The sequence below is a fragment of the Lycium ferocissimum genome, chromosome 12 (genome assembly GCF_029784015.1).
Source record: "Lycium ferocissimum isolate CSIRO_LF1 chromosome 12, AGI_CSIRO_Lferr_CH_V1, whole genome shotgun sequence".
Classification (NCBI taxonomy): Eukaryota; Viridiplantae; Streptophyta; class Magnoliopsida; order Solanales; family Solanaceae; genus Lycium; species Lycium ferocissimum.
In genome coordinates this window covers 30,434,356-30,460,881 of record NC_081353.1, presented here as the reverse complement: position 1 = coordinate 30,460,881, position 26,526 = coordinate 30,434,356, and the positions used below count along the sequence as shown (strand labels likewise).

At 34.9% G+C, this 26,526-nt stretch overlaps 2 protein-coding genes across 2 annotated transcripts; both read left to right on the top strand.

The window, feature by feature from the left end:
• Positions 1-1,591: 1,591 nt before the first annotated feature.
• LOC132039708 (1-acyl-sn-glycerol-3-phosphate acyltransferase BAT2, chloroplastic) lies at positions 1,592-12,257 on the top strand. The gene is made up of 8 exons (XM_059430221.1): positions 1,592-1,646; positions 3,687-3,730; positions 7,957-8,032; positions 9,383-9,580; positions 9,660-10,066; positions 10,226-10,327; positions 10,809-11,116; positions 11,868-12,257. The coding sequence occupies exons 1-7, from the start codon at positions 1,592-1,594 to the stop codon at positions 11,022-11,024; spliced, it is 1,098 nt and encodes a 365-aa protein (XP_059286204.1). The 3' UTR covers positions 11,025-11,116; positions 11,868-12,257.
• Positions 12,258-13,876: 1,619 nt separating this feature from the next.
• LOC132041160 (probable cyclic nucleotide-gated ion channel 5) lies at positions 13,877-25,130 on the top strand. Its single transcript, XM_059431980.1, has 8 exons — positions 13,877-14,000; positions 16,697-16,783; positions 17,651-18,236; positions 18,876-19,088; positions 19,957-20,264; positions 22,035-22,146; positions 23,010-23,246; positions 24,231-25,130. The coding sequence occupies exons 2-8, from the start codon at positions 16,725-16,727 to the stop codon at positions 24,924-24,926; spliced, it is 2,211 nt and encodes a 736-aa protein (XP_059287963.1). The 5' UTR covers positions 13,877-14,000; positions 16,697-16,724; the 3' UTR covers positions 24,927-25,130.
• Positions 25,131-26,526: the final 1,396 nt, after the last annotated feature.

Sequence of the window (26,526 nt, the reverse complement as noted above, 5' to 3'; positions counted from 1 at the left end):
CGAGATTAACTCTTGGTCCACTAAGGCTAAAGTGCTCGTAATAAAAAAATAAAAAAAGTTTCTTAATTGAACTTCAAATTATATCATCTGGTTAAGAAAATTCTAACTATTCGACCAAACACCGGAGAAATTGGTTTTTTAGTCTTTACAAAACTTTTTTTCAGTTTTATAACCCTTTTATGAGAGATCTTCATTTGTAGCACATAAGAGATTTGAAGAAAGCACATAAGATATTTGAAAAGATTATTTTCTTCTATTCAAATTGTAAGAGGGCAAAATATCTCATTTCCTTAATAATACCTGGATGACCTTGGTATAACTTAAGGGTGTGTTTGGATGGAGGAAAATATTTTCTTGAAAAGTAAGTGGTTTATTTTTATTTTTATTTTAAATATTTGGTAAGCAAGCCAAAACAAAAAAATTATCCTAAAAATATTTTTATGTAATCTAGCAAAATACTATGAGGGTGGAATTGGTGGGGAGTGTGATGGTGGGTGGAGGTTGGGGGACGTTGTATGAGTGAAAATGAAACAATGAAATTGAAATGTCATTTATGAAACTTGTTTCATTTTCTTCATTTTTAAGAACTTGTTTTTATAGAGAAAATATTTGGACCGATCAAACATGGAAAAATTGGATACCAAACATACCCTAAATGTAATTTAGATTTTCTTTTCTCTAAAAAAAAAAAAAGGAAACTAATATTCGTTCCTAATTACATTTATGCTTAATCCAGATTGCATAATCATCAACTCCAAGGCTTTCACTTTTCCCAAGGTGCTGTTTAATTTAATCTCTATAAATAACTTAAGGTTGTGTTTGGATGGAGGAAAATATTTTCTTGAAAAGTAAGTGAGTTTCTCATTTATTTTTTAATATTTGGTAAGCAAGCAAAAAAACATTATCCCAAAAATATTTTTATGTAATCTAGCAAAATATTATGAGGGTGGAACTGGTGGGGAGTGGGAGTTTGGAGGTGGTGGGGAGTGTGATGGTCAAGGGGTGGAGGTTGGGGGCCGTTGGGTGAGTGGAAATGAAACAATGAAATTGAAATATCACTTATAAAACTTATTTCATTTTCCTCATTTTTAATAAACTTATTATTTTTCTAGAAAAAATATTTTTCGAAAATATTTTGATTGATCAAACATGTGAAAATTGAATACCAAACACACCGTAAATCTAATTTAGTAGGCGTTTGGCCATGAAAACCAAATATTTTTTACTTTATTTGGAATTTTGGAGTTGGAGTTGAAGATAGAGTTGTTTTTGCAAAAAAAATATTTGGTTATTTGAATGTATTGAAAGTGAAAAATAAATTTTAATTATTTTTCAAATTCTAAGTTGCATTTAAAATTTTTATGACCAAACATCATAAAGTGAAAAAAGTAAAAAAATATTCCGAAAAAAAGTGAATAATTCTCGTGGACAAACGGGCCCTTTACATTTATGCTTAATCCAAATTGCATAATCATCAACTCCAAGGCTTTCACTTTTCCCAAGGTGTTGTTTAATTTAATCTCTATAAATAACAACCACCGCTCATTTTCCGATTCTCCAATTCTCAATCTCAGTAATAGCTCTCAATGCTATGGAAATCTCTTTCTATCACTCAAAATTCAACAATTTTCACTTACTTCAATCTTGTAATCCTCTCTCTCAATATATATATATATATATATATATATATATTTTTGTGCTTTTTCATATTCATTATTGTAGTTCCTGTATGATGCTTAAATTCATTACTGTGTTATGTATTTTTTTTGTTTCTTCGGTAATTTACTCTCTCAATTAAATAGTTAAATGCATTTATTTGAAGCTATTGCGTTGTATTATTATATGTGAAAGCTTATTCGATCCACACTGCAATTGATTTGTTTATCTGCTTTTTTTTTCGTGTCATTATAGTTTCGTTTAATGCTTAAAATTCATCTATTTGAAGTTATTGCGTTGTAAAAATGCTCGTTATAAAAAAAAAAAAAAAATCCTAATTGAATTTTAATTTATAATCCTAAAAAAAATGCTTAAATGCATTTATTTGAAGCTATTGCGTTGTAAAAATGCTCGTTATATAAAAATAAAAAAAATCCTAATTGAATTTTAATTTATAATCCTAAAAAAAAATGCTTAAATGCATTTATTTGAAGCTATTGTGTTGTATTATTATGTGAAAGCTTCTTCGATCCACACTGCAATTCAATATCTCTATATTTTTATTTTATTTTATGTTTTTGATTTATTTAGCTGCTTTTTTCGTGTTCATTATAGTTCGTTTAATGCTTAAATTCATCTATTTGAAGCTATTGCGTTGTAAAAATTCAACAATTTTTTTTATTTCCTTCATCGCGTTGTATTATTATGTGAAGCTTCTTTGATCCACACTGCAATTCAATATCTCTATATATATTTTTTCGATGTTTTGATTTATTTATTTGCTTTTTTGTGTTCATTATAGTTCGATTAATGCTTAAATTCATCTGTTTGAAGGTATTGCGTTGTAAAAATGCTCGTTATAAAAAAAAAAAAAATCCTAATTGAATTTTAATTTATAGTCTCTCGTTAAGAGATTATAATTTTTTGTGTTTTTTCATATTCATTATAGTTCGTGTGTGATGCTTAAATGCATTTATTTGAAGCTATTGCATTGTATTATTATGTGAAAGCTTCTTCGATCCACACTGCAATTCAATATCTCTATATTTTTATTTTATTTTATGTTTTTGATGTATTTAGCTGCTTTTTTCGTGTTCATTATAGTTCGTTTAATGCTTAAATTCATCTATTTGAAGCTATTGTGTTGTAAAAATTCAACAATTTTCATTTCCTTCATTCTCTCTCAATTTTTTTTTTCCTATTTTTTTTCAATTTATTTATTTGCTTTTTCATAGTCATTACAGTTCGTTTAATGTGTAAATTAAGCTATTACGTTGTAAAAATTATGCTTCTTCTAAGCTAATGCATTGTATTATTATGTGATTATCTGTTTTTTCGTGTTCATTATAGTTAATTTAATGCGTAAATGTGTATTTTTTTGAGCTATTGCGTTGTATTTTTATGTGAAGCTTCTTTTGATCTGCACTGTGATTTTGATTTTGCTTTTTTTTTTTTTTTTAATCAATTTATTTGTACTTTTTTCATTTTCATTACAGTTCGTGTGATGCTTCACGATTTTTCTATTTTTCATATTAATTATAGTTTGTTTAATGCATAAATGCATTTTTTTTTTGAAGCTATTGCGTTGTATTATTATGTTCTGATTGTTCTGATCCACTGGGTTGTTGTTGTTGTTGTTGTTGTATTGTTCTGATCCACACTGTAATTCATTTTTTTTTTCCTTCTATTTTTCGATTTGTTTATCTGCTTTTCATATTAATTATAGTTTGTTTAATGCATAAATGCATTTTTTTGAAGCTATTGTGTTGTAAAATTATGTGAAGTTTCTTCTTATCCACACTGAAATCACTCTCTCTCTCTCTCTCTCTCTATATATATATATATATATATGTGTGTGTGTGTGTGTGTGTGTGTGTGTGTGTGTATTTTCTAATTTTCAGTTTATTTATCTGTTTTTTCGTATTCATTACTGTTCGTTTAATGTGTAAATGCATTTTTTTGAAGCTATTACGTTGTATTATTATGTGAAAGGTTGTTCTGATCTACACTGTGATTCGACTATTTTTTAGGGAAGAAGCAAGGAAAGTTGCCGCTGTTGCCATCTCCGCATCCAGTAATTTCTAATCCTTCTAATTTGTTTATTGTCTTTTTTTTGAGCTTATTGATAGACATTTTTTTTTTCTGGATAGGGAAATGACTTACTAGATTTTTTCATCAGTGTACTGTGTTTTAAACTTTTAATTGTGTGAATTTAGTTGATATTTGTAATTCTGTTGTTTCGAGTGAAATGTCAATAAGAGCAAAGAGTTGCTTTAGGGTTGCAAACACTAGCATTGTTGCCAATAACAGTTTTATTTGTTGTTTGAAATGTTGAACTGTGTAGCTGCTGGTGATTTGGATTCTTCATTGCTTTCCATTGAATCGTTAAGGTAAACCAAATATAGGAATAAATAGGTCTAAATGATTTTGTGTGTGAAGAAAACCGATGAAACTAGTAGTTCACTTGAGGGAAATCTACTATTTCAAAATAAGTTCAATCAATTAATAGAAGAAGTGTGCCTCAGTCCCAAACAAGCTGGATTGTCTATATGATCCTCACCGACATGTTCCCTATTTAAATTCATCTCATGCTAAAATTATACAAAATAAAGATAAAAATGAAATGTACTAAAATTTCTCTATAGTTTCTACTGGCATAAGCATCAGAAGATAAAAATGAAGTGTTTACGGCTGTTCTACTTTTGGTGTAAAGGAATAGGTTTAGAAGATAATGAATCAATCTCTGATGTATTAGAATCCTTGTGAGATGACACAGGATCAGATGCTTACCCTTTTGTAATCTGTAATTAGGGGGACTACACAGTTTTGTGTAGTCTCTATATATATAAATATACAAATATGTTACCTTAGAAAAAAAAAAAAAGCATCTCTGATAGGGCTAAAGGATCTTAGAAAGCATAGGACCTAAACTGAACATATTAACATGACTAGAATATGTTCCCAACTAATTGGTATGCTTATATGAATATTGTCTTCCATTGTGCCCTATTTTTCGCTACATCTGCATTGATCCAAGAAACTGTAAGTCTTTTGAGACAACTTCCTTCAGTGATTTTAGGTTTACCTTGTCCCTTTTAAAACTTCCACTCATGACTGGTGCATCTGGAGATTAATGCAGAACATAACCAAATCATCTCAAGCGACCTTATTTCATCCTCAATTTGTGTTACTTGGACCTTCGTGGTCATTTTAAATCTTGTATAGTTGCGCATCCATCTTAGCATCTGCTTCTCTAGGACACTTATTTTGTGGATGTGTTGAACTTTAGTAGCTCAATATTCACTTTCATATAACATTGTTGGTCTTATAACGGTTTGAATGGGATAATTTACAAGTACAAAGATTGAAAAGCTATCAGGCTTGTAGGAAGAATCAAACCTAATGCCTCAAGGACCTTCAGGCTTAGTATTGCCACTTGGGCAAAGCTGCATTGGATGAATGTTGAGGGTTATGGACATACATGACATTGATGGGAATCGTTTTGATGGAAGGATAGTGTTTACAGTGAAAAAGAAGTAAAGAGCATAGTCTAGGAAGTGTCATGATGATAGGTAGTACTATATTGATGAAAAAAGTCAGAATGTCGAGCAGTCAATTGAACCTACGCATGAGTAGTTGAATAGTGGTTGACGAAGTATACATGGAACTCAGTTGGTAGAACATCAAATAGATTCTCTTTACTTATTATTAGCCGAAGCCTTAAACTTTACTCTAGCTTGAAAATGGAAATAAAGCAGGTTGCTAATTCTTGTTCTTAGTGAGAACTTTGGTCCCCTCCTTTTGTACCTCCACTTAAGCATACTATGGGCCTTCAAGTCTTCTTGAATTGATAGCTTATGGCTCCTTAAGCTCTTGAAGGAGGTTGGCAAGCTCCCAAATCCTTGATAGCTATCTTGGATGCTATCAGAACTGTTGGAAGGTAGAATTTCATTCTCCTTATTGAACGATTTGTCTCTCCGATACTCAACAGTTTTAGGGAGAATTTACCTGATGTTTTTGTAGAATCTAAGCTGAGTGATGCTACTATGATTTTGTTCTGCATGGCTGAATCCTTTGCTGATCAGCAATCAGTATGTTAAGCATAACGTAAGACCCTTCCTTGTGAGAAGCTATTTTCCCTCATTTATTAGTTGTGATACTATAAAATTCGTTATCCAAAAAAGTAAAAAAGGAAAGAATTGTGAGTTAACATGCTATAAGGTTGGAATATCGCTATTGTAGACAACATGCACGTGTGACAAGATGTGATAAAGACATTTAATTATGACCGCGTTGAATTCCACTTTCCAATTGATTGGATGCACTGTGTAGTTATACAATTTTAATATGAGTGTTTAATAATTGATGAATTTTTAGAAGATGCATTCAAATTTTGCGTTTCTAGAACTCGTTAATTAAATGGCTGAACTGTGTATGTAGAAGCATGAGAGATGTTTTCTGGGTGTAAAGAAGGGGAGAAATAAGGAGAGGGGTGTAAAAGGGAGGGGGAGGGGAGATAAAGAGAGAGGGCATAGATGAAATGAAGAAACCTATCTACACCATTCAAGCACATAGCTCCAAATAAATGGTGCTCGCTTTGTCCTAATTTGCAAGATTGCTAGAGCAGAGATGTACTTTTGTTATATTTATTTAAAGTGATTCGTATAGTTGTGATGCAAAGGAAATTGAGGACATCACATCTATTTCTGCATGGTCCTGGACAATCACTATTTCTGAACATTTTTGGGATACAAATGCTGTCAAGGAGTTTTTTGGGTGCTGGATGGGCTGAAACCGCAGAAAATGACTGAGGAAGATTTGGAAACAATCCAGCTTGTGGTTGTGGGATGACATGGGAGGAAAGGACATAGAGGTGCTTCGAGGGCAAGGCTACAACTGCACATGTTTTTTTAATATAATGTTAAAGTTGTTTGTTCTCTAGTGTAATTTACTCGTGTATATGAAAAAAAATGTATGACAGAGTTCACTAGATTGATACAATGGTGAAAAGGTTTGTAAATTTATGAACTCCTTTTTTGTAATGTACTAATGTCCAGCAATAACTTGGTATTTGGCTTCTACTGTTGATAAGAGCGTCGCTTATTCATTTAGCGTCGCTGAAGACAAAATTAGCTTCTTGACGAACTTATTTATTTGTAAAAAGTGTCTCATTCTAGGTCGTTTCCATTTTGGGTAATATCATGCTTGAAATGTAGCTAATTGTGAGCAAGCGGATGATGCTTGGCAACACAAAAAGGAATGTAGAAAAGCTAATGTCTAATAGAGGAAAAATATTTTCAAATGCACGTAACCAATAGCCGTGAAGTTGTGGTTTCAGGAGAAGGTCATTTCTCTGTGTTCATATCCAAGTTTAACACACACATTGTTGCTGTCCTTGGCTATAATATTACTTTGTTTATGGTGAATCCAATCATTTTTCGTAAATGGTATTCCATTTCTGTGAAACAAGAGGGAGTGCACTTGACATCAGCTACTCTGTTTAATTACTGCATGATTCATGCTGAATCCAGTTCACATACTCGGAGAAAAAGAAAGGAAAAAAAAAGGAATTCTATGTAGGCGTTATGGAATGCCAGCATGTGATCTTATACTCGTAAAATCCAGAAGCTGCAGAATCGCCAACATGTCATCTTATGCTTTGTAAAATACTTAAATACGTAAACTGCAGCATTGCTACTACGGCTGCCAAGGGACTTGAGCGACGACATGCTTAAGTAGCTTTCATGCCCGAGCTTGGAATTACTGATGGATAAGAGAAACATGTATTGTTTTGTTTCTCTTAAAGCCTTCACCAACACAAATGCTCCCTTTAACTCGCTTTATCTTCTATAAAACCGTTGTATTCTCTCATTGTTGTTTATGGAGACCTGTCTGAATCTTGATGTTGAAGAGAAGCCTTTTGTGATGGTACATTAATGTCGCTTCTACCAGCAACCATTGTCAGCCCTTTTTACCACGTTCAACAACATCTTGACAAAGTTGTTTGGCGTAATGATAAAGCTGTCTAAGACATAGCTGCCATTTCGTCAGAAAGCTGACTAGATCCCTCTGTACATGACTCTGTAAAGGGGAAATAAATCAATAGACCAAAATTACTATGATTGCACTAGTTGACAATTTGTTTTCATTCAAAAGCTAGGTAAATCTTTCCTGTGCCTAACTTCAGTCTCCTGTTCTATTTGTATGTGCCAGTACAAGAGAGGTGTAGAACTTTATTAATGAACAAGAGAATATCATTCTACTGCTCTAATTGACTTTGTTATCGACAATTCATTTCAGCAATTGACTGCTAGCCGTGGAAACTACTCCTGTTGCTCTTCTTTAAGGCAATCAATCTGGAGGAATACAAAATTATGTAAGTTTTTAGTCAAATATTGTTTTCCTGTAGAATGAATCTCATGAGTAACTTTTCATCATGAACAAATAAAACTGTGTAAAACTATTTTGGCCATTTGATCTAGTTGGTGTCCTAATCATTCTAAGTGACTCTGAGACAAAGCGTCTAGTCCCTTTTCTGAAGATTTAAATCTGATTTTATGGGTTTGTCCCATCCCCAAGGTATGCTAGAAATACTGTGTCCGAAATTGGGTCCTAGTCAGATTGTTTACTCCTACTTTTGGTATTTACGTCATAGGAGGAGATAACTTCTGTAGCTCATGGAGAGTGGTTCCAGTTAAGCTTATGACTTACTAATTAAAAAAGACATTCAGAAATAATTCGAAATCTCTTAGTCATCTTAAGGAAACGAGATCAGCCAAGCCATAAGGATGAACTACCAGATTCATTAATAATCTGCATTTTGATGTGAATTTGCTGATTTAAACTTGCATCCACATGCTTGAATTGCCCTGCCAGTGATATGCAGGAAATTCTAAATACTAATGAAGAAAAGAGTTCATAGTGAAGAAGGTAGGTAATAGCTTGGTCTTTAAGTGGAGGAAAGTTATGTGGGGGGGGGGGGGGGCGGCCATGACCCACTGAGCTTTGAACCTGGTGCCACTGGCCCTTGAGGATATCATCCACAAAAATAAAAAAAAGGAGGAGAGCTTTTTTTAAAAGCTAGGAAAGAGAGAGCTATTGTTTTTTTTTTTCTTTCAGTTTTTGCAAAACTTACTTGTTTAGTTGTTTGATGGAGATTTTGGACAAATAGGTAACTTATTTTGAAAGTTTCCAAACTCAGAATAGCAAGTCCTGAGATTTTGCAAGATTCAAAAAACTGAGTGTGTAGATTTCCAAACAAGGTTGCCTGTTTTAGCAAAAAATCCACCAGATAAACAGTTTTCGCAAAAATTGGAAAAAGAATCCCAACTTAGTTTTTGCAAAATAGAAACAAATACCACCTTAAAATTGTCTTGTTTGGTTTGAGAATAAAAGGAAGGTGTTATTAAACAGAAAAAAGAGTAAAGTTGGTTCTAGTCCTGGGCTATCACAATCAGTTGGATATCAACTTTCTTTCGCTTGACCGCTTCTATTTTCAGACCATTGGAAGAAACTGACTCTGATTTTCTTGACGTAATTGGTTTTCAAAATGAGTCTTTGATTTTCGTAGATGAATTATTCAATTAGGCTTTCCCCACATACTCTTTGTTCTATTTTGTGTAATTGATGTTGAATAGTTATCCCGGTTCTTATTTGCTGTTCTGTATCAGTCAAGCTGGAGGTTGAACAGCCAGTGATCTCTAATTAATTTGTCTGTTTCGTGCAGATGCAGTCCCAGGCTGTACAACTTTGGGCACAAGTAGACAAGCATGTGTCTCCCTTCATTCTTTCTCCCAAGAAAAGAAGTATAATACCGGTTATGGAAATAATAGCTTTTATAGACAATATAGATCATTGAGACGCATTATTGCTAGGTCCGAACTTGCTAATACTAGCTCAGCTGGTGCTGCTTATCCACTGTCAGGTGCATTTCAAAATTGTTTTACCCATCTCTTTTATTCACTTGGGCTCGCTCTTACAGAGATACATCTTTTCTTTTACAGATCTAGAACTGAGGTCAAAAGTAAGAGCGATTGGCTTTTACACTGTCACTGCTTTGTCTTCCATCTTTTTGTTCTTGCTCATGCTTGTGCAACATCCTTTTGTACTGTTGTTTGATCGATACCGTAGAAGGGCTCACCATCTTGTTGCCAAGACATGGGCAACCTTGACCATTACTCCATTTTATAGCGTCGAGTTTGAGGGCTTGGAGAATCTTCCTTCTCCAGATACTCCTGCAGTATATGTGTCCAACCATCAGAGCTTTCTGGACATATATACATTACTTACTCTTGGGAGAAGTTTCAAGTTCATCAGCAAAACTGCAATTTTCCTATTTCCTATAATTGGATGGGCCATGTATCTGATGGGTCTGATTCCATTAAGGCGCATGGACAGCAGAAGTCAATTGGTACTTTATCTTTGATCTGATTAATGACATATCCTCATAACAATACTGAGTCTTTCAAGTTATTCAATTGTATGTGAACGATGTTAACATTTTTTAAAAGGGTCTGAATCCTATTGCAAGGTTGAAATTCTACTTTCTGATTAGCTTTTGTGAATTAAGGAATGTCTCAAGCGTTGCATAGATCTAATCAAGAAGGGGGCATCTGTCTTTTTCTTCCCTGAGGGTACTCGGAGTAAAGATGGAAAGTTAGGCCCTTTCAAGGTAAGTTCTATGTCCAAACAACTTATCTTTCCTCTCTCTTCCATCTCCTCCCCCATCCCACTCTCACCCCCACCCCTACCCCCCAAATATGAGGACAACAGCATAAGCTTTCGGAAAGTTTCCAATTCACTAGGTAGCTTGTTGTTAGAATAGAAATATTATCTTCAGATATGTCTTTAGCCCCCTCCTTTTCCATCTGGTGTGTTTGTATCGGGCTATCAGCTTGTAGACTGCAAGAAGTAATAGTGGGCAAAGAAATCTTTTGAATACAACCAAGTGTAGACCTGCAATTAATGTCAAAAGTAATTTTGAAGGCCTTGATGCCTTAGCTGTTAAGCATAAGGCCATTATCAACTCGTGGTACCATATTCTGCTAATCCTTTTTTCGGGTCATTGATTACGAGAATTTATTGCAAGTAAACCCATTAAAAGGTGGCCTTCTGTTTAGCTCTTATTTAATTTTTTCTTGCTGGTGGTGCAGAAAGGTGCCTTTAGCGTTGCTGCCAAAACCGGAGTGCCTCTGGTTCCAATTACTATTACCGGCACAGGCAGAATAATGCCAGCAGGGCTGGAGGGTAGAGTATATCCAGGATTAGTTAAAGTTGTTGTCCACCGGCCTTTAAAAGGTAATGATTCAGATGTGTTGTGTAGCGAAGCCAGGAATGTGATAAAGGATGTGCTCGTTCATCAAGGCTGAGGGATCTGCTCGACATGTATTTTCGTCTTATCTTTTTCACCTAAGCATCGAATGTTTTAAGGATTCACTATTCAGGGAATATGCGCAAACAGGTATGCTTTCTTAGCAAATTGTCCTCTTATATTTGAGCTTGATTTCCTTTAATATTTTGCAATATGAAAATGGTTCATCTGATCTAATACCTTTCCTGACAGCATCAGTTTTTACATATACTTTACTAACTCGTTTTCTGGAAGAAAAAAAATGAGGTTATAAGTTAAAACCCAATTGTTGCAAATGATTGCTATCCCTCTGCTTCAAGCCTACACTTACAGAAACATGTTTCCTGTGGTGTAATCATTATACTTATCATCCACATTAAGAACACATTCGGACAAAATTTGAACTGAAAATGTAGTTGCTTCACCCCTTGAATATCTAACATAACTCGTGTACTGGGTATTTGGGAAGTAAAGAGGGGGGAAGATGAGAAATGGATGAAGGTATTCTTTTCTTTTTTGGGTTGTGGGGTTTTGGGATAGGTTCGTTCATTACATGACAGTGCATCACATTCGATCACTTAGCCATGTTGGCCATGCGACCATGCCTTCTGCAGTGGTTCATGTGATGCCAGTATATTATATATTTTCTACTACATTGTTTTTGGTTCTTTGTGTTGGTGGTTCTGATTTTGCCTGAGAGAAAACGAATTGCCAACCATGCCCTTCTCAAATATGGTTTGTACATCCTTTAACTGTGCCCTTATTTCTGATTGTTCAAACTATCTAATGTCGCTTAATATGAATCGACTCTTTTATTACCTTGGTCATTTCACCTGAAATGCTGCTATACCCTCTTTTGCAGGGTTTTTACATTGTGAGCAGTTTCATTCAGGCTAAAAAGGATATGAACCTTGTTCTGCATTAATGCTTGAATGATATATTGTATCAATCAACAGAGAGATCTTGTCGGGGTTGAAAAGTGAATATTGGCCGTGTCCTCTTTTGTTGGGATTCGCAGCAGGCTCATTTGCTTGCCCTGCTCTTCTCAATTGCCATTACATCAATAGGGTGCCTTTTGTGCCAATACTCGTTCGTACAAGGCTACGAAGATTTCCCAGATATAAGTTTACATTCTGGCACTGACTGTGAATAATTTTTACACCATCTGATTAAGTCAGCCTATGATAATCGTTAACACTATATGAAGCTGGTAACCTGGAAATAGAGTAATAACGTGTTATAACTGGTTAAATTGCTCTAATAGTGTAAAAATTGTTTACACTGCCGGTGAGCTAGTTTCTATTTTGTGTCCCGGTAAGAGTGGAGAGAGTTGAAACTCTGTTGAGACATTGAAAAATCGGCAAGTATACGTCTATGAAATAAATGTGCTATTCACCTGGGCTAACTTTTTTTATGGTCCAACTTTTGGGACATGACTACAACATGCTAAGAGATGTAAAATATTTTGAGGATTGAGTACTTCTTGGTACGACTCTATTTCAACCTAGAGCACAAGGTTCGAATCTTTACATCTAATTATTTTATTATACTAATCAAGCTGCAACATGACTATTTTAATAACTATGCCTCGTAATATGGAGACTGTCCTATCTATTTATTCTACATGTTTCCCTCTAACATAGCTGACCCAAATCTGGCCAACAAACATGAAGCTTCATCTCACTCCACCTTCGTAAGAGATTAATTAATTGCCTCCACTTCTATTTGTTTATTACATTAATTAAGTGTTGCTTGAAAAATATGCCAGCGAAAATATTTTCTTCACTTGTCTCCTATAACTCGTTCTGGTAATAGTAATGGATTAGTTGAAACTTGAGCTTAATCGTAATTCTTGCAAAGATAAAAGGGCAGTTATTCCACAAATGCCTTAATTTTACAATAAACGTGATACAAAATTTTAATGTATTGTATTTCTAAAACAAAAGCATAGAAGGTTGAAGTTTACTAGAACTACAAGAGAGTAGAAGTTAGAATTGAAAAGATCAATAAAAGATGGATGTTACTAGAGGATAAAATTAACATTATGTATTAATGATAAGTCTTAACTCAATAAGACTTTAATATTATCCATCTACTAAAGTCATAATCGTCCTTTTCAAGTAGGATTGTCTATTTTAAAGCATTTCTCATCTCAAACGTCTCTTTAGGGTCAATTCCTAATCAACGACAGCTGAAGCTTTACAACATCAGGTTCATCCGAATACAGTACTTTAAATGCATAATATAATTTGCGTAAAAGTTCACTAGAATTGTAATGAACAACAGTAATAAATTTATAAGTTTAAAAATAAAACGGGTTCAACACTAGAAATTTAAAAGTTATATCCATAAAACTTAAAATCCTAAATCCGTTACGATTGAAATCGAGTATGAAATTACAAAATTTATCTAATCTTTGATATATTGCTTGTACAAACAAATTTTAGATATTTTTATATGAACTTCAAACATACATAATTGAAATTTGACTTTAACAAGCCAAATTTCAGCCATTTATATTTGAAATTCAATATATTTTTATCTGAACTGGAGTCTGACTAACATTTAAAAGGTTATAAAATATAGGCACATCATTATACAACTCATTCATTCACGTGTTATGACACCTCAATATTCCATCATGGTAAAACTTTGAACCCCTTGTCAAAGTAAGAGGTCATTTTTTTTTTTAATCTATCAAAGAAAGAGTTACAAATAAAATAAAGGAAAATTGGAAATATATTAGGGGTTTGGGTTGGGCGGGGGGGGGGGGGGTATGACAAGCTGTCATTTTACCAACTTTTTCTTCAGTCTGTAAATTACTGTGTTTTCTGTTACTTATGAGCTTTTGGTACCTTCTTTATTCAGATATGTCTATTTTGACTTCATCTTTGTTCCTCTCTTAACCCCACCACCCCACAAAAACACCCTACTATTTTCCTTTTCTTCTTCCTTATCTATTTCCATGAATTAAAATTTCTCAAGAACTTCAATTGTAAGTCCCTTTTCTCTGATCTACTATACTCATATATTTTAATTATGCACTGTGATTTATGTTTCTCTTTACTTTACTACTTTGTTCATTATTATGCTACAATCTTTTTAGTTTCTTGGACTAATTTATCTGTTTACATACAAAATTTACATCTGAAAGTAGTGAATAAAGATTAAAAATTGACTCTTGATGGATTAAATCAAAAGGGGTTTGACTAAATATTCAATCTTGATGTGTTGCATCCAAAGGGGATTTAGAATTTGTCCAAAATTTGGGTCATTTGTATAAAAAATAATGGTTTGGGGTGGGGGGGGGGTGGGGGGGTGGGGTGGGGGGAATGATTAGGCTTATTCATGTACTGCCTAATAGTAGGAAATTGAAGTTCGAGTTAATCGATTTTTAGTTATCGCGTATTTGAGCTAGTAGTTATCGCGTATTTGAGCTAGTATATGGAGATTTGCCTCTTGAAGTTGCTATTGATATTTCCAAAAATGCAAAATCAGTTAACATGAGTATGGTCAAATTATTCTGTAATTTTGTTCATTATGCTACAATCTGTTAGTTTTTTGGACTAATTTATCTGTTCTACATGCAAAATTTGCATCAGAATGTAGTGAATAAAGATTAAAAATTGAATCTTGATGGATTAAATCAAAAGGGTTTGACTAAAAATTCAATCTTGATGTGTTACATCCAAAGGGAATTGTTATCATTTAGTGTAGAGATAAAAAGGGTTTTGCTTATTGGAGCTTAGTTGTAGAATTATGGACTATTTTTTTTTTTTTTTTGAGACTATTATGGACTAAATTATCAATTCATATTCAAAATTTGCATCTGAAAGTGGTCATAAAAGTAAAAAAAAAAAAAAAAAAAAAAAAAAAATTGAATCTTGATGGATTAAATCAAAAGGGTTTGACTAAAAATTCGATCTTGATGCGTTCCATCCAAAGGGGATTTAGAATTTGCCCAAATTTGGGTCATTGTAAAAAAAAAAAAAATTGTGGGGCGGGGGGTTTGAGTTAATCGATTTTAGTTATCGCGTATTTGAGCTAGCATATGGAGATTTTTGCTATTCATATTTCCAAAAATGTAAACTCAGTCAACATGAGTATGCTCAAGTTATTCTGTAATTTTGTTCCTTATGCTATAATCTGTTCGTTTTTTGGACTAATTTATCTGTTTACTTATAAAATTTGCATCTGAAAGTGGTTAGTAAAGATTGAAAATTGAATCTTGATGGATTATATCAAAAGGGTTTGACTAAAAATTCAATCTTGATGTGTTACATCCAAAGGGAATTGTTGTCATTTAGTGTAGAGATAAAAAGAGTTTTTGTTTATTGGAGCTTAGTTATAGAAATATGGACTTCATCTGGAATTAGTTTACATGACGAGTATATTGAAATTATTATGAAATTTTATTAATTTGTTAAAATGAAATTGAGATTTAGAATTTGTTCAAATTTGGATCAATTTTATCGAAATTAATTAAAGAGGGGGGATGATTAGGCTTACTGATGTAGTACCAAATTGTAGGGAATTGAAGTTCGAGTTAAGGGATATTATTTATAGCGTATTTGAGCTAGTATCTGGAGATTTGCATCTTGAAGTTGCTATTGATTATTCCAAAAATGCAAACTTCTTATTTTTTGGTTTGAAGTTTGTACACTTTGATACGTTGGTTTAATTGCTTACTGCTACGTTGGTTTAATTGCTTACTACTACGTTGGTTTAATTGCCAAGAGTGAAGAGTCTAACTTTTAGCAGCTTTACTGTACTCTGAAGTAGTAACTTAGTGGATCAAGGTAATACATCATTTGAGCTTCAGTAGGTTAAGCTCTGACAATTGAAATCTTTACGTATTCTGAGATGAAATGGCTTGGTAAGAAAGCTAAACCAAAGAAACATGACCTCTTGGCTTGATTGCTGTTTTGACTATTTAGAACTCGGGTTATCAGAATTGGAGCCAAGACCATTTCCTTGACTACAGAAACTTTAGACGTATATGGCAGCTCACTACTCAAGTAGATTGTCATGTTGGAGAGGAATTTGTTCAAATTACCTTCTTCATTACTCTAGACTTGCCCTTATTTGGGTTTTCTTATTTTTTTGGCAAAAGAAAATAAAAATGGTGCTTGCATTAACTTGTTATGTTCTTTTTTCAAAATTTCCTCGTGAGAAACAAATTTCACGCATTTTCATCTCCTTGTTGGTTTTGTTGAAATTGAATAAAAATGTAAGATGCAAGGCATCCTGCCAGCAGTTGTTCTAATGTCTTGAACTTTTTGTGGCTAAAAGTAATGGACGCTCACAAGGTTTTGAGTACTTATCCAACAATTCTAATTATGTACTCCCAATTTATATGAAGGTGTTTGACTGGGCACGAAGTTTAAGAATGAAAAGAAGACTTTTGAAACTTGTGGTAAAAAATAAGCCTTAGATATTTGGGTGGCTATAAATCATCTCATTAAGGGTAAAATAAGGAGTTTAAAGTTTAATTATTACTAATAATAGAAATGTGTCATTCTTTTTGGGACATGACTAAAAAGGAAAGAGTGTCACATAAATTGGGACAGGGGGAGTAGTAATTAAACAAACACCTAGAGACATTGCTCTCACATATTTTCAAACTTCTACTCCCGTCTCTAGCTTATTCTCTACTCTATGATTAACTTGAAATTTTATGTTCCGCTGCAGTGACTGTATATGTGTTTGACTTTACAAAATGTTCGACTGTGGTTCCAAGTCCCAATATCTTGGGGGGCAGCGGGAGAAGTTTGTAAGGTACTAAAATTTATTCCCCTTTAAGGTTACTAGTTTGTTTTCTTTTCACTTGATTTTCCTTTATCTCATCTTCTGAGGCCAAGTATCTTTTCTTTCACTTGTATCTTTTACCTACCTTCAGATGTTAAGTTAGGCATAATACTAACGAAATGAGTTAGTTTTTTTTTTTTTTTTTTTTTTTAAAAAAAAATTATGTTTAATACTTTAAATTTAGCTGTCTGTTTCATCTTTTTTGTTTGATAAGGAGATTAATTCCTTGTTATATACAATATCTCACATTAATGTGGTATGAGTGCTTAAAAGATCAAGGGTGATTGGATGAATCGTTTATGCCGATGCATGTGTGCTAGCTGTTGAAAAAGTGGCGGGACCTATACGGTTTGGTTTTTTTATGGATAACATAATACCTTTATTGGCTACATAATTTTTTCGACGCTTTAACTATTAATTTGACATTTGTAGGATTCTCAGGCCTAGTAGTTAAAGATAAGGGATAGTTACATTTTTGGACCGCTCAAAATATAATAGCCAGCAAATGTATAGGTTATATAATAGCCAACAAATATATAGGTTATGTATATCAAGAATAGATATACTTATTTTATACATATTGTTTACATAAGCATATGTAATATTTTGTGTATTTTGGCTAGCGCCCGTAAATAATTTCGGCCGACCGGCCAAAAATGAAAAAAACCCTAAAGACAATGAAGCAGATATGATATTTTTGCAGTATAGCAATTTAAGTCTGCTGAACGAGGAGATTTAACATTAACAATGCAAGTTTTGTCGCTGTTGATTGTTCTTCCATGATTATCTTAGCTTCTTTTCGGCATCTAATAGTTGCTTCTTCACATTTTGATTTAGGTTGGATGACTTGGATTCGAGACTATCCTCTCCTTCCGCATCACTAACAACAAATACATGTGGCTTCAACATTGAGGGTTTAAAACGTTCAAGCCATGCGACTAGCAGTCCGTCAAGGTCTTTTAAGAGAGGAGTGAAAAAAGGTTCTGAAGGACTTAAATCAATTGGTCGATCACTCGGCTTTGGTGTCTCTCGGGCTGTATTCCCTGAAGATCTGAAAGTTTCAGAGAAGAAGATTTTCGACCCTCAAGATAAATTCCTTCTCTTATGGAACAAGCTGTTTGTTGTATCATGCATTCTAGCGGTGTCTGTGGATCCACTGTTTTTCTACCTTCCGGTTTTTGATAATAAGTCGAATTGCCTTCAGATTGATAGGAAGCTATCTGCCATAGCCACTACCCTACGTTCAGTGATCGATGCTTTCTATCTTATTCACATGGTTCTTCAGTTTCGCACGGCTTATATTGCACCGTCATCTCGAGTTTTTGGACGGGGTGAACTTGTAATAGATCCTGCACAGATTGCTAAAAGATACTTGCGGTTCTATTTTATCATCGATTTTCTTGCCGTGCTACCCTTGCCTCAGGTTAACAGAAATGTTTTATATTTTTCTTTGACATTTTCCGATACGGAAATTTTATTTGCTTTAGTAATCTACCATGCCTCTGATGGTCACAGATCGGAAAAAGATACTCCGTCCATCCCAATTTATGTGAAGGTGTTTGACTAGGCACAGAGTTTGAGAACGAAGGAAAGATTTTTGAAACTTGTGGTCTAAAATAAGTTATAGATTTGTGTGGCTGTATAGTCTCATTAAAGGTAAAAGGGAAAGTTTAAACTTAAATTGTTACTCCGTCCGTCCCAATTTATGTGGCACCATTTGACTAGGCACGAAATTTTAAGAAAGAATGTAAGACTTTTGAAATTTGTGGTCCAAAACAAGCCTTACTTTCTTTTTGAGATGATTTACAACCCAATTTATGTGGCACCATTTGACTAGGCACGGAGTTTAAGAAAGAAAGACTAGAAGTGTTAACTTTTGGCAAACTTAAAGGATTAAAACTGCTAAGTGCATACTTGAGGGACTATTTTGAACTTACCCTCAAACATAAGCGACCATTTTATCATTTTCTCTTTTTTTCCTTTTGAATCAGAGCATAGAACTGCTTATCATTAGGCAAATTTATGTATTCTAACTCACTTTTCTTTTTATGCATCTATGCAGATTGTGGTGTGGAGATTCTTGCAGAGCTCAACAGGTTCTGATGTCCTAGCTACAAAGCAAGCTTTGCTTTACATAATCTTGCTTCAGTACATTCCCAGATTTGTCAGAGTTATACCTTTAACTTCGGAACTGAAAAGAACTACTGGTGTTTTTGCTGAAACCGCATGGGCTGGTGCTGCTGCCTATTTGCTATTGTACATGCTTGCTAGTCATGTAAGCTACTCATCAGATTGTTGAAATGTTGGATATCATGTTGCAAGCAATCTTTTTTTGTCTCTATGATATTTTTGTGTGTTTTATTTGTTTGTTGTTTTTGTGTCATTTTTTTTCTTTCTTTTTTTCTCTTGTCTATCCAGGGGAAGTGGGGTTAGCTAAGTATAGATTGGGGGAGGGAGGGTCAAAAGGCCTAGAGTGCTTTCATTTTCTTATCATAAAATATTGGAAAAAAGACAGCGTCCTCTGTGTTTCCAGTTCAATTGCTGGGCGTTTTCTAATTAGACCGATGGTTCACTTGTAACATATATTGTCTGCATTTTAAGTTGTTTCCGGAGTTGGAATTTGGGATGGTTCACTTATGAAAATACATTTGCACAGTGGGGAGAACCATGAGGTCCCAGGTTCAAATCCCAGTGGAGACAAAAAACACTAGGTGAATCTTCCCATCTGTCTAAGCCTTGGTGGACAGAGCTACCTAGTACCTGTTGCTGATGGGAGGTAGCAGGTATACCATGGAATTAGTCGAGGTGCGCGCAAGCTGGCCGGACCCCAGGGTTATAGAAAACAAAAACTGCACAGTGTGCGTTGGTCTGATTACTGTAAGTTAAAGTTTAGAATGTGTTACGAGTCATGTCCTAATGGCTTCTTTAGATCTATGAGCCTAATGAATGCACATTTGTCAATTGCATGGATCATGTGAAATATCGTTCATAGATCTGTTAATCTTTGTTGACTCTCACATCTTATTTTATTATTCCGGAAAGATGACAAAGGCTAGAATTTTAGGTCCAAATGTATGATCATGATCTTCTTTCTGCTTCAATAAGCATGTCTTTTATTTCCCTTTTGTATGTATTTTTTGCAGATAGTTGGGTCTTTTTGGTACTTGCTATCTGTGGAACGATACGATACATGCTGGCAGCGAGCTTGTAAAAACAATTCAACATGCAACACTAATTTCTTGTACTGTGGCAATCAGTACATGACGGGTTACAATACTTGGAGCAACATAAGCGACAAAGTTTTAAACGATGCTTGCCCTGCAAATAGTGGTGACGACTCACCATTTGATTTCGGGATTTTCGATCAGGCTTTGTCGTCTGGCATCATTTACTCCATGAAATTTGTGTCTAAATATTGTTATTGTTTGTGGTGGGGGCTGCAGAACTTGAGGTGAGTTTACTTTTAACGCTCAGCTATACTGTGTTTGTCTTGATTGCTATGTTGTTTCTGTATTTCATCTTCTTGGTTAATATTTCTATCTATGGTTGGAAGTATAAATTCACTAGTGAGAATGACTGGTATATGAAGTTATTTTCCCTGACCAACTTTCCTATTTTCTGGACTTACTGGCTTTAAAGGTTATGTGGAAGTGTTTGACTGGACACAGAGTTTAAGAAATAAATGAAGTCTTTTGAAACTTGTGGTCTAAAATAAGCCACAGCTATTTATGTGGCTATTTATCATCTCATTAAGGGTAAAATGGGAAGTTTAAAAGTTAAATTGTTAGTACTAAATATAGAAAGGTGTCATTCTTTTTTTGACTGACTAAAAAGGAAAGTGTGTCACATAACTTGGGACTATGGAAGAAAGACTTTGGTTTGGGCAGACAACTGGCTCGGGCATGGAAGTTTGAAAGATCTTTTTCCTGATTTGCTCAGTATCTCTACCTCTCCAAATGATCATTTATCTACAGCTAAGGGATTGCAAGGATGGAACATTAGTGTCACATAACTTGGGACTATGGAAGAAAGACTTTGGTTTGGGCAGACAACTGGCTCGGGCATGGAAGTTTGAAAGATCTTTTTCCTGATTTGCTCAGTATCTCTACCTCTCCAAATGATCATTTATCTACAGCTAAGGGATTGCAAGGATGGAACATTACATTGAGGAGGGATCTGAATGATTGGGAAATTGAAAGAGTAGTGGAGTTTTTTAAGACCTTGGAAGTCTTCCAGGGGTTATCAGAAGCAGAGGATAAGCTGCTGTGGAATCCAAGCAAAGATGGGGCCTTCACATTCAAAGCTGCCTACTTAACAATCAGCAACTATGCTCATCAGATAGTCGACTGGCCATGGAAGTTTATCCGGAAGACTAATGCTCCTACAAAGGTTCTATGTTTCACCTGGCTGGTGGCTAGGCAGGCAGTTTTGACTCGAGAAAGGTTGAGAAGAAGGGGGTTCGAGGTATGCTCCAGATGTTTGTTTTGTGAATCTTACACAGAAACAAATAGCCATCTGTTTCTTCATTGTTCTTTCACTATTCAGCTGTGGCAGCTCTTTCTCAATATTGTGGGGATCAAATGGTGTGTGCCTGCAAACACTGTTGATCTGCTTAAGAGCTGGAACAGTTTGGGAGTTTCAGTTAGACAGAAGAAATGGTGGAGATTGGTTCCTGCTTGTATTTGGTGGACAATTTGGAAAGAGAGAAACTCTAGGGTTTTTGATGATAGGGGTAATCATGTGCAGGATATTAAGATGAAGTGTCTACTTTTGTTTCACTTTTGGTGTAAAGAATGCTACTTAGAGGAGGAGGTTTCCTTAGTAGATTTTATAGGGCAATTGTAACTGTTGTTTAGAATTTTTATTGGCTGCGGGGACTTCTCCTCTGTAAATATGGCTTCAGCACTGCCCTAGTGCTATTAATACCAATGTTACCACTTTAAAAAAAAAAAAAAAAAAAAAAAAGACGTAGATTCAAAAGTTGGATTTTATAACAGAAAATTTATCAAGTGAGAAACTGATGATCCTTTTTAAGCACTCTGAAATGCATTATTTATGCTTGATAGCCCTACTACTGACACTGCATAATCTACTGCACGAATACTTGTAGAATGTAGTATGCCATAACTGTTAAATGCTGTATAAATTGCTTGAAAATTGGCTTCCGTTAAACTTGCATTTAATGGTAATCTCATTTTTTTGTTCTTTTCTGCCCATGCAGTACCCTTGGACAAGGACTTGAAACTAGCACATATCCCGGGGAGTCTATATTCTCTATAGGATTGGCTATACTTGGGCTCATTCTCTTTGCATTATTGATTGGTAACATGCAGGTAATGATGGACTGTGAGAAATGTAGGTTCCTGACTGCCAGTTTCCTTTGCTTGTATAAGTTACGCATAAGTTCTTCATCAAAAAATGTTTATGCAATGGTCATTGTCAATGTGAGGGTGCTACCATAAGAAGTGTGTAACTAATACTCATCCATCCCAATTTATGTGAAATTGTTTTACTGGGCATTGAGTTTATGAGAAAAGACTTTTGAAACTTGTGGTCTAAAATAATCCATAGGAATTTCTGTGGCTATAAATCATTTCAGATAGTGTAAAATGGGAATTTTGAAGTTAAATTGTTAGTAAATATGGAAAGATGCTATTCTTTTTGGGATTGACTTAAAGGGAAAGAGTGTCACATGAATTGGGACGGATGGATTAGTTATTAAAAGGATGAAGCACATTGGAGCTTGGCATTAAGAGTTAGCTCGAAAGTGCTGTTTATGCATTTGCAGGTTTGTATTTAGTTACTCATTGCATTTCTTTCTGAAGATATGGAATAGCACAACTTTTAACTTCTTGGAAAATTGTTCGTGCAAAGTGGTCAATATCAAGTGTTATTGTGAAGCTTGAATAATGCTCATTCATAATATTGGTTTTGATAATTGACGAAAAATGGATTTATTGGACCAACAGTAAAATTTAATAGAAGTTTACGATTTTAAAGATGCCTCTCTTACCATGAAGTACCATAATTAAGTGCCTTATTGACATGAAGCTTTTGAGTTCTAAGGTAGGATGTCATCGTTATTATTTGCAAGGTATCTATATTATGGCATTCACATTCTTTTCAGTGTTTTTTTGTAATGGCATTTATATCTCTGACAAATTTGCGCTCAGAATTTGGTGCTTTGCTGTCACAGACGTATCTACAATCTCTTACTATTCGACTCGAAGAGATGAGAGTTAAAAGGCGTGACTCAGAACAGTGGATGCATCATCGGTTGCTCCCACAAGATCTCCGAGAACGGGTTAGGCGCTATGATCAGTATAAGTGGCAGGAAACTCGTGGAGTGGATGAAGAGAATATAGTCCAGAGCTTGCCCAAGGATCTTAGGAGGGATATCAAGCGTCATCTTTGTTTGGCTTTAGTGAAGAGGGTAACCAACACACCTATATATCTCGTGTTTCTGTTACATTTACGCACATTTTATCCACTTGTCTTTGAGCGGAGACTGGAGTATGATTTTTTGATGATGGTGATGGCATGTTATGCTAAAGAGATCATCAAAAACAACAACTACGCGTCAGTCCCGAACAAGTTGGGGTCGGCTACATGAATCCTTGCTTCTTCATTTAAGCTAATTTCATATCAATATGTATTATGAGGATTCATCATGACAAGTTTTACGTTGGCTGACAACCTTCCTCCTTTATCTGAGCTTGGGACCGGCAATGTAAGCAAACTCACACAGGCGGAGTTTTATGCTTAAGGAGATCCCTATAGAAAAAACTTATGAGTGGTGCAAGCCCTTATTGGTGGAAAAATGCCTTAGCTCTTCTCCTTTAATGAGGCTGATTATGAAGCTACTGTTCTCTCATCTCTGCTGTTTCTATTGTTTCATGTTTTGTTTCTACTCCTACAACTAAATGAGATAATGAAACTAGTGAAAATGTTCATTCTACAAGTGCACAAGTAGTATTTTTGTTTTTTCATCACAGCTTTTTACTCTTGTATTTTTCAAACCTGTTCTGAAAACGCTTTTCTTGAGCCGAGGGTCTATCGGAAACAACCTCTCTACCTTGGAAAGGTAGGGGTACGGTTTGCGTACACTCCACCCTCCCCAAACCCCACTTGTGGGATCACATTGGTATGTTTTTGTTGTGATTTTCGACGCGGTGTTCAGTACCCGCATTGGAGCGCTGACTAATCCGAATGGGCGCCGCGTAAGGCCTATTTAAGGGGAAGCAAGGACTTTTCCTACCCAGGGCTTGAACCCGAGACTTCGGTCAAAGGTGGAGGGATCCTATCCAACCAACCACAACCCTTGGTGGTCACAACAGGCTTCTTGTTACCAACTGTTGTTGGAGATGGATTCTATTTGGTTGCATTTTACTAATAATTTATTTGTCATTGATTTCAGGTTCCTTTATTTGAGAACATGGATGAAAGGTTACTTGATGCTATTTGTGAGCGTCTGAAACCCTGTTTATATATCGAGAATACTTATATTGTTCGAGAAGGAGATCCAGTGGATGAGATGCTCTTCATCATACGAGGTCGCCTCGAAAGCGTGACAACCGATGGTGGGAGAAGTGGTTTCTTCAATCGCGGTTTGTTGAAAGAAGGCGACTTTTGTGGAGAGGAACTTCTAACGTGGGCACTAGACCCGAAATCCGGCTCTAACCTCCCCTCTTCTACTCGTACGGTGAAAGCTCTGACGGAAGTCGAGGCTTTTGCTCTAACAGCAGACGAGTTGAAATTCGTCGCCAGTCAGTTCAGACGACTTCACAGTAGGCAGGTTCAGCACACCTTCCGGTTCTACTCGCAGCAATGGAGAACTTGGGCTGCTTGCTTTATCCAAGCAGCATGGAGGCGGTACACCAAGCGGAAACTAATGGAGCTCCAACGGAAGGAAGAAGAAGAAGCCGAGGCATTGGCTGCAGCTAGTGGCAATTCTAGTGGCGCTACTTATAGTATCCGTGCAACGTTCTTGGCATCAAAGTTTGCAGCAAATGCTCTCCGAGGCGTTCATAGGAATCGAAATCTCAAGAGTGCTAGGGAGTTGGTGAAGCTGCAAAAGCCTCCAGAGCCAGATTTCAGTGCAGATGCAGATTGATTTTTGTTTGCATATCTGCTCATTTTGATTTTGGTTCTAACTTATTTACTTTTGAGTTTGCAAAGAGGCTTCCATGTATAATTTTATGATTAGAGTGTTACTTGCAAGAATATTCTGTAATTAAATATGTTTAGTATGGCCTTATTCAAATCTTTATGGAATTATAGCTATTTATGAAAATTTATATGATGTTGATATGAACTATTGACCCTCCAAATCCTAGCAGAGAAAAGAAAAGTTAGGTGATTTTTTTACATATGCTAAAAAAGTCTTTGGTAGAGAGCTCAGGTGCCTGATAAAAGATTACCGGAATCCTTAAATTATAAATGCTAATAGTTTAAATTATAAATGCTAATAGTGTTAAGATATCTCGTTACACTATAGTGAATTTTAATTTGTGATAGAGGTTAGTTATTATTTTTAATTACTGTAACTAATACTCTCTCCGTCTCAATTCAGTCTTACTAAATTTTTTGGTCTGTCCAAAAAAAAAAGTGCCTCTTTCTATATTAGTAAGTTGAAACGATAATTTAGTACATTACACGCATCTTTAATTCAAGCATCATACTTTGTGATTTCAAATGATATTTTCGTACATTACACGCATCTTTAATTTACGATTACAAGACTCAAAAGTCTCCTTTATATCTTAAACTTTGTGTCTAGTCAAACTAACACACTTGAATTTAGACGGAGAGAGTACTTATTAATAAATTTACCCGGAGGGAGTACTTATTAATAAATTTACCTGTAAATACTTAACAAATGACTTAAAATTGTGTAATATTTTTTTATACCATTATCTGAACACTCTTACTCAATTGCCTTATTTGACCACACCATACTCATTACCCTTTGTCTAAATCAAGACAATCTCTCTCTACACGGCAGTCTATGATTCTCTTTTGATTAGATGGCTCCAACTTTTCAAATCTACTTATGTTTTGGTAGACTATTTTGATAACTTGTGCTGATAAAAAGTGATAGGCACCTAATGAGTTAAAAAAAAAAAAAAAAAAAAAACACAGATGTGCACGAACGGACCTGAATACTCCTGTCCTTTCTCAGTCACCTTATTTTTGACCAATTCATACTCATTGTCCTTTGTTTAAATAGAGGCATTATCTCTCATGTGGTGGTCACCATGTTGGCGTTTCACGTTTGGACAAAATAAATGTAAAACAATTAAAAAAAGAAAGAAAAAAAAGAAGAGAGATTTGAAGAAAATTGGGGTTGCGTTTGCATATGAATACAACTTGAAAAAATATTGCATTTTTGTTAGTGAAAAATGTGAAAACGGTTATTTAGAGCTTTTTTGAATTCCAGAAAATTATAACAAGTTTATGTCCAAACGTAATTTCAGGAAAAATAGAAATTCACGGGCAAACGGGCAATATATTTCTTCTTGGTTAGATGGTGCTTATTTTTCTCATTTATTTAAATTTTGGTAGATAAAGTTTTGATATCTGTCTTTGATAAAAAGTGTCAGGCACACAATAGAAAAAAAAAGAGAGATGCAACGCAAACGAACCTAACCATTGTCCTACTCAATTCCCCTATTTGACCACTCCCATATTCATTGTCATTTGTTTATATCAAG

Bases quoted from the DNA above. Each gene is read 5' to 3' on its own strand.
- LOC132039708 (XM_059430221.1), top strand. From the start codon at position 1,592: ATGGAAATCTCTTTCTATCACTCAAAATTCAACAATTTTCACTTACTT. The intron at 3,731-7,956 runs GTAATTTCTAAT...AATTCATTTCAG, and splicing joins TGTTGCCATCTCCGCATCCA to CAATTGACTGCTAGCCGTGG. The intron at 10,067-10,225 runs GTACTTTATCTT...TTGTGAATTAAG, and splicing joins TGGACAGCAGAAGTCAATTG to GAATGTCTCAAGCGTTGCAT.
- LOC132041160 (XM_059431980.1), top strand. From the start codon at position 16,725: ATGTTCGACTGTGGTTCCAAGTCCCAATATCTTGGGGGGCAGCGGGAG. The intron at 18,237-18,875 runs GTTAACAGAAAT...GCATCTATGCAG, and splicing joins CCGTGCTACCCTTGCCTCAG to ATTGTGGTGTGGAGATTCTT. The intron at 22,147-23,009 runs GTAATGATGGAC...TTGCTGTCACAG, and splicing joins TATTGATTGGTAACATGCAG to ACGTATCTACAATCTCTTAC.